This window comes from Pelecanus crispus, chromosome 4 (assembly GCF_030463565.1).
Source record: "Pelecanus crispus isolate bPelCri1 chromosome 4, bPelCri1.pri, whole genome shotgun sequence".
Lineage (NCBI taxonomy): Eukaryota > Metazoa > Chordata > Aves > Pelecaniformes > Pelecanidae > Pelecanus > Pelecanus crispus.
Genome location: NC_134646.1, coordinates 84,621,367 through 84,634,952, shown reverse-complemented (window position 1 = coordinate 84,634,952; position 13,586 = coordinate 84,621,367). Strand labels below are relative to the sequence as shown.

Here is a 13,586-nt window from a genome sequence, read left to right as displayed (position 1 = left end):
AAGTACACTAATGTGCTCTGGTAAAGAATAATCACAGCAAGCTGATGGGACAGTCCAAGGAATACTGGCCTGGTTGGGCTGTGTGAGGATAACCTAGAATAAGGCATCTAGATCTTTGTATGTGTGTTGAGCTAGACAAGCTCAGTGGAGCCTATCCGTTGGTCAAAGCAGGTGTATACCACACACAGTGCTGCAAGGCTGCTGAGACCAAACGGTGTCCCAAGGGGACTAAAATGATGCCGCTGTAGATGCGTGGCATTTGTATGTAGAAAGGCCTCTGAAAAGGTCAGACAGGACAATCAAACAATAGCCCTGGGGATGCTGGTGATGCCTCTTGCTCTGAGAAAGCAGCACACGAGCAGGGGCTGTGCTTTCGAAGTGTGAGCCAACACAGGAAATGTGTTTACAATCCCACCCTTCCTGCCAGCACCTTCCAGCTTCAGAAGCATTGCAATGTAGACATCTACCTGACCTAGTCACCCCGTGGCCGCCTCAGTCAATGGAGGTGAGCACTCCCAGTGAGACAAGCCTTTTGTTCCAAAACTGAACCCCACCCAAGATTTCTGCTGCCCAAACAATGGCATCTGCTGCTCTTTGAGATGGACATTAATGAGATGGACACATCTTCATGTGCTGGGTCATGTCTACTAGCTCCATGCACCTCATGTCCTAGAGCATCTTGGTTGGCTCCAAGTCTCTGCTTAGGTATTGAATGGAGCTTGCTTGGGTAGCATTAAGACACCTAAATGGTGCTCCCTTTCCAGTTGATGGTGCCTGGATTGCAATTTGGCTGATCCCTTGTGTTGTGTCAGGGTGACAACTGCTGTATGCTCTGGTGCCCAGGCAGAAACACAGCTATAGGCTTTTAAGTTAGGTATCAAAGTCTGAGAGCTGAATCCTTCCCCAGCCTTTTTCTAGACTTTACTTATGGCATCTAAGCAGTCAGTACCAGATGGGTATGTTCAGGAAAGGGGCAGACCTTGCAAAAAATGGCAAGGTTAAACTAGATGCGAGTTCAGTGTTAGCAGTGGGAATGCACAGCGGTCAGCTTCCTTGGTGTGAAGGCTGCCAGTTTCCCCCTCCCCTAATATACAAAATGGGGAGGCTACCCTGCATTCACCAAAGTTAGGAGCATATCTCCTTGGTTGACTACTAAGGAGGAGCTGAAGCTTAATGAATTCGTGTCCCATTTTCTTATCGTGCAGTAGCAATTACATAATTAGGGGATTACTGCAGCATACTGAGCACATGTTCTGTCCATGGGGAAGGAGGGAGATCAGGGTTAAAAACAGGACAGGTGGGAAACTTCAGTGTCAGTAGTTTGGCAACCCGTGCCCAGGTTTCTAGCCACTCCCCACATGGACTCTGCTAGCAGATAAACGTGTGTGCTTTGAGTGGACTCTGCAGTAAATGTGGCAGCAAAACACTGCTGAAATTTTCATGGGCTGCTATTTTAGTGGGTTGTCTTTCTGCTTAGCATTGTCCTTTCTAGGAGATGACTGCTTTGGGAGCAAACTATCAAGTTTCATGACCTTTCATGTTCACGTAACACAGGCTGTAAAGCAGGAGGAGTGTGAGATCGCTCTGTGCATGGAAGTGCACTTTAGTGTTCAGCAAGAGCAGCCTGTTACAGTTTGCACTGGGTGTAACTGCTGTCCGCAAAACCTTTGTTTCAGGTTGGTGAAGGGAACGGCCTATCACTGGGACCTCCTTCTCGTTGCGCTGATTAACACGGGGCTGTCCGTGTTCGGCCTCCCGTGGATCCATGCTGCCTTCCCTCACTCCCCAATGCACGTCCGTGCCCTGGCCTACGTGGAGGAGAGGGTTGAAAATGGACACATCTATGAGACGTAAGTAGGAACCGCAAAGCTGTCTTGGATCTCTTTAGGAAACCACAAATGAAACCAATCCTTTGGGTACAGTGGGTTATGTGGTTGGGGAATTAGCGGTCTTCAAGAAGACCTGCAAGATATTGAAGGTGGAGGGGGGAGAGACTAAATGAAGCCACCTCAGCATGGCCTGTGACCCTGCTTCATCCCCCTTCACTAAAGTGCTTGTTTTAGGACAGAGACAGATTTATGCTCTCATCAGTGACTGGCGGCAGCCTGCAGGAACTCCACCCGCTCCGGTGCAAATTCTTCTCTGGAAGAGTCGGCCAAGGCCTCTTTCACGCTTACCCTTGTGGAAACCTGAGGGGATGCTTTGGCCAGATCTTTCCAGATGTCTTCACCAGAAAAAATCCAGTCTGATTCATTGCCTGGAACCTGTCTGGTGGTTATTACGAAGGGTAGGAAAAATGCAGCATTATTTCAGAGCTCCCATAGCATCTTCTGCCACGTTTCAGGAAGGCGAGATGCTTATTAAATTCTCTTGGCAGCTGTGAAGCCATGCCCAGGTCATGGATTGCTATTTAAGACCAGCTTTTTTCCTGTTCTGAGTTGTCCAACACACCCATAATAAGAGACCTGTTTTAAAAAAATTAAAAACCTAATTTCTCATGAAACCTGCTCCAGAATAGAGATTATCTGGTCTGTTTGATCTCCATAAGTTACAGTTGAGTGCTTTTACCTCAGAAGTGGTAATTTCCACTCACATGCCTTTAGTTTTAATTATCCTGTCTTGGTTTCCATTTTCAGAGTTGCCACTTATCAAAAGTGACGCTAAGTGGTCATTCACTTTGGGGGATGGAGTGGGTCTGTCTTTTAATTTCAGTTTCACCTTCACACTGTTCTTGGTGCCAGTTGGCCCAGCCCGGCCTGGCACAGCTGCTTTTTGGGTCAGTGATGGACAGATTTCACCTTCCGTATCTGGAAATTGCCGAGTCCTGCTGCTCCCTGCAACAACTCTACAGACCTTTCCTAGGAAACCAGTCCCTTGGGCTTGTTAGTCCCATTAGTATGTGTTGGTATTAGTTGTTCCCACAACTATATCTGTCTTGAATAAATGCTAACCACTATTTCAAAAAAAGCAACTTTGTAATTTGGGTTCTGTAGGGTTTTAATCCATGCCCTTGCTCCTGATGTCTATGATCTACTCTGGGATACCTCTGCTCTCCATTTCTTTGGGATGCAGAATTTACACTTTGAAACCCATATGCCAAGCCTCCCTCCCATGTCTTCTGTTGTCAATTTTAATACGTGGTGGCTTTTTTCCTGTTTTGCCGCCCACTGTCTTTATTCCTCACTCTGGCTTCTCCCTGACAAAGTCCAGTTCCCTGCCTGAATTAAGGACCACCTTCTGCCCTTATCCTCTGCTCCTTCACCCCCTAAAAGAGCATGGGAGATCCCTCTTCAGCCATACTAACCTAGATATGGCTCCAGTGATTATCCTTAAAGACTGAGGGATGCCCTGATCTCGCTAAGTGTGTTCCCTCATGGCACTGCTCTTCCTCTGCCAGAGGCAAATCGGTATGTAAATAAGCACTGTGAACTGGATATTGGGAGTGAAGAAGGGAACGAGGATTTCCTGGTTATTTGAACTCCCTTTGAGACTGAAGCTTTTTGTTCTCTGCAAAGCACTGAGCTATAAACAGGAGGCTCCAAGCAATGTTGTCTTTTTTTTTTTCCTTCCTCCTGTTAGCAAGCTCTGCTGAAAAAAAAAATGTACTGAAGCTCAGATAGAAAATCAGGAGTTCTTTCAGCACTAGCTCCCTTGGCAGGCTCCTTTCCTGCACTCAAATCAAAGCTCTGTGAGGGCGATGATATAAACAACAACAAAGATGTCACAATGAAAGCAAAATTTTCTTCTCCCTTGTAGAGTAACCACTTGAGTTTCATGTGGCAATCTCCAAATAGGCTCTCATTACTCGTATGGAGGAGGCTGGGAATAGCTAGTCTTGTGCTAGCTGTATTTAAAGGATTCTGGGGAAATGAGCCTGGATTATGCCTTAATCTCCATTAATTACTTAATTTCCATTGCAGCACAGGCTTTCTGGAGCTGTTTCCTCAAGGGCCAAACCAGATTCTGAACACATGCAAATTACTGGATTTCTTCTATTGACTTAATGTGACTGTTCTTGATGTCCTTACCCTGGAAATAAGAAAGGTGCTAGAATTGGCAAGAGACCAAGTTGAAGCTGGGGAATTTCAGTTTTAAAGATATTGTTTGGTCAATTATAAGCAATTTTAACTATGTCCTTATCAGAAATTCCAAACTAGTAAGTGGCATTAGCAGGAGCTGACAGTAGTAGTTGCAGTACATCTTGCATGTGATCAAAGACTCTTCAGTTTGTGATTGCTGCATCCCCAAGAGATGACAGGCAGAAAACTTCATGAACTTCAAAAATCCATTACCAAAGGACTGCTACTCTGAGCTGTTCTTGTACTTGCAGACTTGCATCTGATTGAAATGTGGTGGCTTCATATCTAATTTTGATCCTGAGCTCTTTGGTTTGCATGACTTCACTTGCAAGGAACCCAGCAGCAGGCTTGTGTGTGCTCAGACTGATGCTTGCAGGTCACGAGCATTCCCAGCAGTGGATTAGATCTTTGCCTGAAATAGCAGAAATGCTTCCTCTGTAGCTTGCCCAATGACGTAGCCAGGGGAACTCTTGCTGTACCTGGATGAGGCTAAATCGGCTAGTGCATCCTTTCATTCCTGCTTTATTGGGCCACTTGAGAGGCTTGTAGTGGTTCTGGTAGCTCTGAAGTAGTCTGACCACTCCTTATAGGACTATCAAATTACTGTCAATTAGCTTGCACAGTTGCACTTTAAGCTTACTTGGCTCTGTCATCTCCAAGACTTCTGTTCTGTGGTTATCTAGACCTGGAGGCAGTGAAAAGGATGACAAACTGTGTCCACCTAGATGATGTCCCAGTTCTTCCAGAGCTGGCAAGAGCAGTCTGCAGATAAGAGTGAGAGAAGGGCTCTACTCTCCCTTGGCTTCTCGAGGCATTGGCAGGGACCTCTTGATATAGGAGACTTGCAAGAAGATCTGAACAGAATCTCTTTGGAAAGAAGAAAGCTGTGGTTTCTGCTGTTTAAACCTAGCCAGGGGAGGGAGGAGGTTACTTAGGGGTTAACACCTCCTGTGGCTCTTCTGTGCATCCTCTCTTGGTAATCCTAGATAATATGTATGCTCTGCCCCATTACTCCCCAAGGAATTCAAGTGTTGTCCTCAGGACTTTGTGTACTGTTTGTGGTATCTGTTGTCCTTGGGCCTCATGACTGCTCATGTTAGTTAATTCTGCCATGTTACCCAAATCCTGAGAGCAAGCCTTAAGCTGTTATCCTTTCCCTCTCTCTAAATACAGGTGTGTAATGCTCCTTCATCCCCACAGCTTTATTATGCTCTTGAATGTATAAACAGAATTGAAGTTCAACCTGACCTTACTTATAAGCAAGACTCTCAAACTTAATATTGAAAGAACACACTGGGAAGCAATCTTCTCTGGGACAGAAGGGATTATAAAGTCCCAGCAGTGCATGTGTAAAAGAGGGAAATGTGTTTTGATAGATCTCATGGCTGGCTCTTGTGTTAATCTTCAGTCTATTTTGTGTGCAAGGTTAATTTGGAATATGAGTTCTCACATCCAGGGACTGAGGCCACTAGATGACACCAAAACAGCATATGGACAAGAATTTCTCCTGATAATAGAGGGATTTACTCACTAGTTTATCCACTGAACTGGTGGATTTATCTTCTAAAAAAAAAAAAGAGTTATGTTAAGAATCCCCCTGTTCTCTATTTATAAGTAGTCTCGAAAGATGAGGGTTTTCTTTCCTCCTATTGTTTCTGGTACTTTTTTTTTTTTCAAACTAGGAGGAGGTGCTCACAGGCTTAGTTGAAGTGAAAAGAAAACAAAGCAACCTCCTCTCACCTGCCCTAAGTAGGCTCTGAAAGTTGCTGCACACTTTGCTGTCAATCTTTTCTTTCCCCCCTTAAAAAAAAAAAAAAAAAATCTATCTGTGGTCTGTCAGCTCTGGAAAAATTTGCACTGATTAATTACATGTTTTGCATGGTAATAGGCAATTTGCAGTGCTACTGCTGTTATCCACAGTAGAATTAAATTTCTAGCTCCCTGCATAGTGCTCTCGGCTTTCCCTTCCATATAAACAAGGAGATCCTCATATACATCAAAAATGCTGACTCGCAGTCAAGAGAGTGCAGATTTTTTTTTTTACAAGACATTCATTAGTTCCTGTGGAAGTCAATGAATTGTCTTTTGGATAAAAGCCAATTGCATATGCACTGGGTAAATCGAGGAAAGGATTACTGCCCAGAAAGAGGATTCTTGCCTGGTTTTTTGGGTTTGGTTGGTTGGGTTTTTTTTCTCCCAATGTGCTAAGCAGAATTAGTTTAGAGGGCAATTTAGTTCAGGGTAGGATCTGTGGAGCTTTGCAGAAGGGGAATTTGGCATTTTTCCAGCTGCTCTGTTTGAGCTGTGGATTAAGTGCTTGGCCTGGATCCAGCAGAGCTCTGCCTTCTTGGTGTCAGCACGGGGCCAGAAGTGCTGATCTCAGTGCAGTGGAGATGAGTTTCCCTTTCCCGAGCGGCACGTGTCCTGCACCTACGCAGAGTAGTGAGCCCCAGCGATAAGCTTACATGGATACTGGGATGTTATCCTACTCCCCTAATCCCTGTTTTCTTGCTTTCAGGATTGTGAGCGTGAAGGAGACACGGCTGACAAGTCTAGTGGCAAACTTCTTGGTTGGCCTCTCGCTCCTGCTGCTTCCTTTTCCTCTCCAGTGGATCCCAAAGCCGGTCCTCTATGGCCTCTTCCTCTACATTGCGTTGACGTCCATCGATGGAAACCAGCTCTTTGAAAGGGTGGCTCTCCTGCTCAAAGAACAGGTACACAGACTGGGGCAGCAGCCTGGTGGAACAGAGGAGATGGCATTTATAACCTTAGCACCTGGCTATGCTAGGACCTCACGCAGAAAGCTGCTGGTGTTGGGAATGGGGTTACCCCCAAAACTCATGCTCTTAGGAGGCTGATTTCCAGCTCCAACCTGCACTTTGCATATCCCTTTCACCTTTCTCTGCAAAGAGGGAGTGAAACTTGATGGTCTCTCGTTTAGCCTGGCTGCTACTGAGATGTGAGCAAGAGAAGTCTTTTTCCATTAAAGCGGATAAACGAGTGGGAGAATAATGCAGTGTCAAACAACAAAAGTGGCATGGTTATTGTTGGGTTAAAAAAAGGTGGTAGCTGAATTGTTCATAGAATTTCACTGCATCTTGTCTGTCTTTCAAATTCTGCATAAATTGCTTTCCTTTCTGCATTTCCCTGCCACAAAAGTGTTTGAGCTTTCTTATTCAGAGCGATGTCTTGGGTATAGTCCTTCTCTTTTTAGGCTGCTAAGAATTGCTCTGAACCCCTATCTCTAGAAGGCAAAAATGAGTGCATGAATGGAGCCAGGAGAGCTGCTACCAGTGAAGACACCCCCTCAACTGTGTAGAGTGCAAACCAAAAATACATTCAAACAAAGGGTTTTTTTTAAAAAAACTGTTGCACAAACTGTTGCTAACTGAATGTAGGGTGTAAGTTTTAAAAACCCACTGTGATGTCTGTCAGCTGCAGAGTACATGCATTTTAAAATTAAAAAAAAAAAAAAAAATTAAAAAGCACATGCATAATGTCAGTGAATGGTGATCTTTGATTTCCCCAACAAAACTTCAGAACAGGTAATTTCTTTGCTATATTTTACGCTTTCATTTACACTTTCATTTTTGACTTGTGTGAAATACCATGAGGTAGGATTTTAAACTCAAGATGAAATTACTTGCGTTACTGAAACCCTTCTGATGTGGGATGAAACCAAATCTGGAAGATCTGTTTTCAAGCTATGTCTATTACAAGTGCTAAGAAGGTGGTAGCTTGCAGTGTAGGTGGTACCTGGGACCAATAGCGAGTCTCCAGCTCACCTTCCCTTGTGTAACAAGGGTCAAGGGCTTAATAAGCCCAACGTTTGGCTCTGCATCTCTGCTAATCTATCTTAATCTCTAATATTACATCCCAGAGGTTAAAACTGAAATCCGGGTAAAGATTACATCTGTCACGTGAATTTTTGAACGAGGAGTGAATAGTTACTGATGTATGTGGAATATTACTTCTGGGTTTAGTACAAATTATGTATGGAATTTTTCAAGCTTTGGTTTGGAAAATTTAAAAGTATTCTCAAATATGGAGATCTCCCTTTTCTGGAAACCTTTTAATGAGTCATGGCACAATCTGAAATCCATTGAGTCTGTATCGGTGCCAGCAGACAGTCGCTCATACTCTTCATTGATGTATAGACAGTGAGTCAAAGCCTGTGCTCAGACATGAGCAAGTAACTGTCAAAAGAAACCACGAGTGATATTTAGCCTATTAATGTCACTTTTTTTTTCTCAAAAATGAATAGCTTATATGAGTTGAGAAAATCACTGCAGTCTGAGTACGGCTTCTTCCCACACCTCCCCAATCTCATCTCTTGGTCTTCCCCTATGAGGGTTCAGCCAAGAAATGGGACCACCAGGGGCAAGCACGGAGTCTGATCAGCGGAGAACAGAAGGCTATAAAATAATGAGGAGCTGGGTTTCAGGTGGAGAAACCATCCAGCAGTTACAACACCCCAAATGCATCTGCTTACCATCACCCCCATGCACACCCCCACAGGCACTTCACGTGTTGCTGCAAAGCCCTGATAATCCTACTCAGGGGAATCTCAGCGCTGCACTTATCAAGATATTTTACTGCACTCCAGATGTTCCCAAAGGCAATTTTAGCTGTGTGGTGTGTCTTTTCTTCTCCAGGTTTCTAGTGCCCAGTCATCTTCTATGTGTTGCTGCCAGTGCTGTGGTTTAAGGCACTTGCTTTAACCCTACAAACCCTGTGTTTAGCTGCTGAACCTGTTAAGGACTCTGATGTTGATGCGCTCCGTGTATAAATCGATGACTTCTTTAAAACCCTTGCGTTCAAAAGCCTGTGCCACATTCTGCAGCCACAAGTCCAGGTTGCTGCATGTTTAACATGTAATTCTTCTCTCCCCAGACTGCTTATCCTCCGACACATTACATCCGCAGAGTGCCCCAGAGGAAGATCCACTATTTCACAGGCTTGCAGGTCCTGCAGCTCCTCATCCTCTGTGGCTTTGGCATGTCACCGTTGCCCTACATGAAGATGATCTTCCCGCTCATCATGATAGGGATGATCCCAATCAGGTACGAAGCTTGGCTGCCTTTTTTTCCTGTCTCCCATGCCTTTTGTCTTCAGGCTCGGACTGCAGGCAGTCTGAGTGGTCTAGAAGGGCAGCCAGTACTTTCCTGAGTAGCCAGATGCTGGAAGTGGGTGATGGTGACCTCTTCTCATGCCTGAGCAGCTGGTGAAGGAGGAATAGTGCTGAGAACCTGTGATTTCACTGATGGTGGGTGTTGTGCAAAGGGTTTTGGGCTGGCAGGTACTCTTCTTCCAGCTAGCAGAGGGGCATGTAAGTCTCCTTTTGCAGTGCTTGTGAGATGTCTTATCTTCCGAGAAGCTGTAGTCGGAGCGTTCCCTCTAGGTATTTGATAATGTTACTTATTGCTTTACAATTTGATTTCCTAAGGTTTGAGCTCAGAGCAGAGCTAGAAACTTTTCCTAAGAGGAATCCTTATCTCTTAGCCAGTGCTGCAGTGACCCTACAGACCTCCTGTACTGCTGAATGCCATTGCCAATGATCATTAGGGCAAACTGGCTGCATTTAGTCTTAAAATATATCTTTAAAACTGGGAGGACCCCTCAACATTTTCCAGTCTTGAGAGAGAATCATTGAGAAACTCAACTAATTTCATCCTTAATGTTCATTAGCAGTGACTGCCCATCATTCTCCACTTAAATCATTCATGCTCTCCATCTCTTGGATATAATGAGAAGCCATAATAAGATCTTGGAAGGAACAGAACTGTTGCCAGTCCCCTTGATAATTTTTAGGCCAGCATGGCATCCAGCGATATCTGGTTGGTTTTGAGCTTGCAGTCTCAGAGATTTTCTGTCTGATCTCAAAGTTCAGGGCTACCAACGTGATAATCTGCCAAGACAGCTATTGTAGTGTTTTCCTTGGGTGATAAAGATGGGTCCAGTTCTTTCTAAAACAAAAGCAAATGTCAAAACTACCATGGCTTTCAACAGGTTCAGGTTAGAGCTATTTGGGCTGGATTTTAAGACAAACAAAATCTTGGAAAACACTGGAATTATTGTTCCTATGTAAGACTCTCTCACCCACCCTTCACACAGGCGTCACTTTGGATGACTGGTTAAGTGGCTGGTAAATACTTCAACTGTGTGCAGTGCTGGATGATTGACTCTTGTGGGAACTGCAAGTCTCTGCACAGAGCAGCTCAGTACAGAAAAGAAAACACGGGACACTCTTTGCCAAACATTGAAATATTGGACATAGTGTAATAAGCAATATTAATGTGGAGGGAGTGCTGTTTCAAAGAACCTGATTTTGTAATAAAAGCTAGATAATTTAGTGGTGCAAATATATCTTCTTTTGAGTAAATAAGATACTGTCATCTTATAGTAGCTCTGTTGCTAACTCGTTTCTCTTTCCAGAGCAGCTTTTTCTAGTAGCTGGATAATCAGCCCTGCTGCTGAGGGGAACATGTTCCTACCTGGCACAGTACAGAAATTTGCCCTTGGCTTTCCTTTCTCTGATTTCTTTTGCCTTCATGTAGTTTTTGTGAGCTGAGAAGGCAGCACCATGATGCATGAGCTCTGTAGTTAACAATGACTTTTTCACAAAGATTTGGCATTCTAAATAGATGAGACAGAGTAGAAGAAATGAAATATCTTTTCTCTCTCTTTTTTTTTTGTGTTTTAAAGAAGTGAAGGGAGGAAGAGGAGATGGGAGAGTAGCCAGGGGTCAAAGTCAAGAATCAAACCCAGATGAGTGAGTCATGGCTCAGTGTCCCATCCAGAAAACCAGCCATGTTACTTTTCTGTCTCAAAGCCACATTTCCATCTGTCCGACAGCATTAGATGTATGATTTGCATTGTCAGTGGTGAGGGGCCATCTTTTTCACTGGTGTAGTGTTAATGTGAAATATAATGGATTTCAATGGCTTCTCATTATTGCAGTGGAGGACAGCCTGTTGGGAGAAAATGTGATCTCTTTGGGTATCCCCAGTTCCTGGCTTCGATTCAAAACTTTGGGATGACTGGTTTTTGGTTACGCTCTAATCTCTGCTCTGAGGAATACTGAGGTTAAGGTTGCTCAGAGAGGAAGAATCTTCTAAGTTCTCAGTGATGCTTATCTGTGCTCCCACAGCTCTCAAGCATTTTATTTCATGACAGGTCTGTCTAAGCAGATCCTGGTACTTCTCAGTAGTACATGGTGTTTGGGATCTCTTGCATGGCTATTGAAAAGGCCTTTCCAAGTCTTGAACTGGCTTTCTGGTGCTTTGCGCCTCATTTTAATAGCTGAAGAATAGCTTTCTTGTTAAGCAAGGAAAAGTGTCAAACTAAATATGCAGTAGAATTTAATGAGAGCAACTTCATAATATATTGTTAGTGCCTTGCCTTTCTCACCCAAATAGGTTAACTCATGGGGATGTTCTTGCAAACAAATAGAAAAGCCAGACCCCAAAAGTAAGGGAATCACTGTCTCCATGATCCAACGGAGGATCCAGACACTGGGTAGGGATGGTGTCTTGCCAGCAGCTGGAGGAATGAATGTCACAGCCCTTCTTAGCCTCTTGCCATGGTCTCAAGTCTTGCTGATAGACTTAGTGTTTCTCTAAAGACCAAAGCTTCTGGGTTGTCTGTTAAAGCTGCTTTGTGGTAGAACTGAAAGGAGTGAGCTGGGGTACTTGGAGAACTGAGGAAGTGCAAGGCAAATAACCCTCGTATGCAGGTCTTTGAGCCAGCCCTGTAAACTTCGAGGGTTTTCTCCTGTGAGCTCTCAGCGCCTGGCATTGATAGTGTTGTAATGAGCATAAGGCTGCATCGGATGGGGTTTGTGCGTTGGGAAAGGGTAGGCAAAATGGTGAAGAAAGTAGAAACTAGAAGAAAATGGTGATTCTTGGCAAAGTAACCCATCTGCTAGCAAACTGGAGCAGCAGGAAGCTATTGCCTGCCTCCCCAGCACAAACCAGGAGCATAGCTGTGGGTCATAGAATCCTAGAATTGTTTAGGTTGGAAAAGACCTTTAAGATCATCCAGTCCAACCATTAACCTACACTACCAAGTCCACTCTAAACCAGTCAAGGGTAGACTAGACTAAACCATGTCCCCAGGTGCCACATCTACCCATTTTTTGAACACTTCCAGGGATGGTGACTCCACCACCTCTCTAGGCAGCCTGTTTCAATTCTTGACCACCCTTTCCGTAAAGGGTCAGGTGAGATGGTACATTTTTGGCACCTTTAAGACTTTGTGGTGACAGAGTGCTCTAGGAAAGAGATTTTCCTCCTTGAGGATATCTTTCCTTTTCAACTGAAATGAGGAGGCTGCTTCTAGGAAGAGCTCTGCACTCTTATTCCTATAAATGCTGTATTTGCTTGCAGGTTTTTTTTTTTTTTTACTTTCCCTTCATCTCCCCTTAAGCTGGGTGAATCTGTTGTATGCATGGCCACGGAAAACTCAACTGAGAGTCTCAGGATAGACAAACAAAATGTTATATAACAATAAACAGGCACTAATGCTATCTCTGGTTCAATCTTAGGTATAACCTGCTCCCCAGGATCATCGAAGCCAAGTACTTGGATGCTATGGATGCAGAGCATTAAATGGGGTCCCCCACGCATGGAGCAGTGAGGACAGCTCTTTTGGAGTTGAAAGGCAGCTTTGCTGAGGCGTAGAACAATCTATCTGCAGTTCTTTCTTTCACCACTTTCTTTCTGCTCTAATATGGCATTGGTAATGCACAAGTATCAAAGACCAACTGAGCATTGAGGTGTCAGACCAAAACAGCCTTGGACTTGGGAGGCTGATGCTCTTTAGAGCTGTGAGGCAAGCAAGCTTTATGGAAATGCTACTTTCCACATCCCAAAACTGGAAACCCCAAAGATCAGCATGTCTGTACGGTTGGAACATGCGTTCTCAGAGCTGTCATGTGTTCCCTTGTTTGAGGGGTGGGGGGAATCTCTGGGTTTTTTATGCACCACATCCCTTTCTTCCAAAACACTATAAGGACAGCAACTGACCCTTCTTTTACAGAATGACAGTCCTGTTCTGGCCTTTGAATTCAATTTCCCATGCATCCAATGTTCCCAAATTGCTATTCTGTGTGGGATGGCCTCATGCTAAATCACCGATGTCAGGAGAGATGTCTGGCCATCTCTTCAGATTAGCAGGGTTGGAAACAGATTTAATTTGTACGGATACAATCTATGGCTTTGGATGAATATTTAATTCCTACAAATGAGCTGGAAATGTTCGGAGGTTGGGCTCACATGGTGATGTTGATGAAACTGCATCTGGGTCTAAGCTCTTTGGGGAATTATTTTGGATCTTTCTGCCACTACTTCTTGGTAATCAAACACAGAAGTGTAGTTTTGCACAACTGCAACATTCTTGCTTGCACCCAGAGTCAGATGCTGAAACTTGTCAAAGGGCAGTTGTGTTGATGATTGCATATACATATGTACAGTAGTGCCTATGTGTACATATATACATATGGATTTG

The 13,586-nt window shown here is 44.2% G+C and overlaps 1 protein-coding gene across 1 annotated transcript in view; it reads left to right on the top strand.

Moving 5' to 3' along the window:
- The window catches only part of SLC4A11 (solute carrier family 4 member 11), a 90,155-nt gene extending 77,467 nt beyond the window's left edge, over positions 1 to 12,688 (top strand). Inside the window, exons 18-21 of the mRNA XM_075709283.1 lie at positions 1,677 to 1,850; positions 6,598 to 6,793; positions 8,973 to 9,142; positions 12,625 to 12,688. Coding sequence (XP_075565398.1) covers positions 1,677 to 1,850; positions 6,598 to 6,793; positions 8,973 to 9,142; positions 12,625 to 12,688 — 604 coding nt within the window. The remainder of the gene's footprint in view (positions 1 to 1,676; positions 1,851 to 6,597; positions 6,794 to 8,972; positions 9,143 to 12,624) is intronic.
- Positions 12,689 to 13,586: the final 898 nt, after the last annotated feature.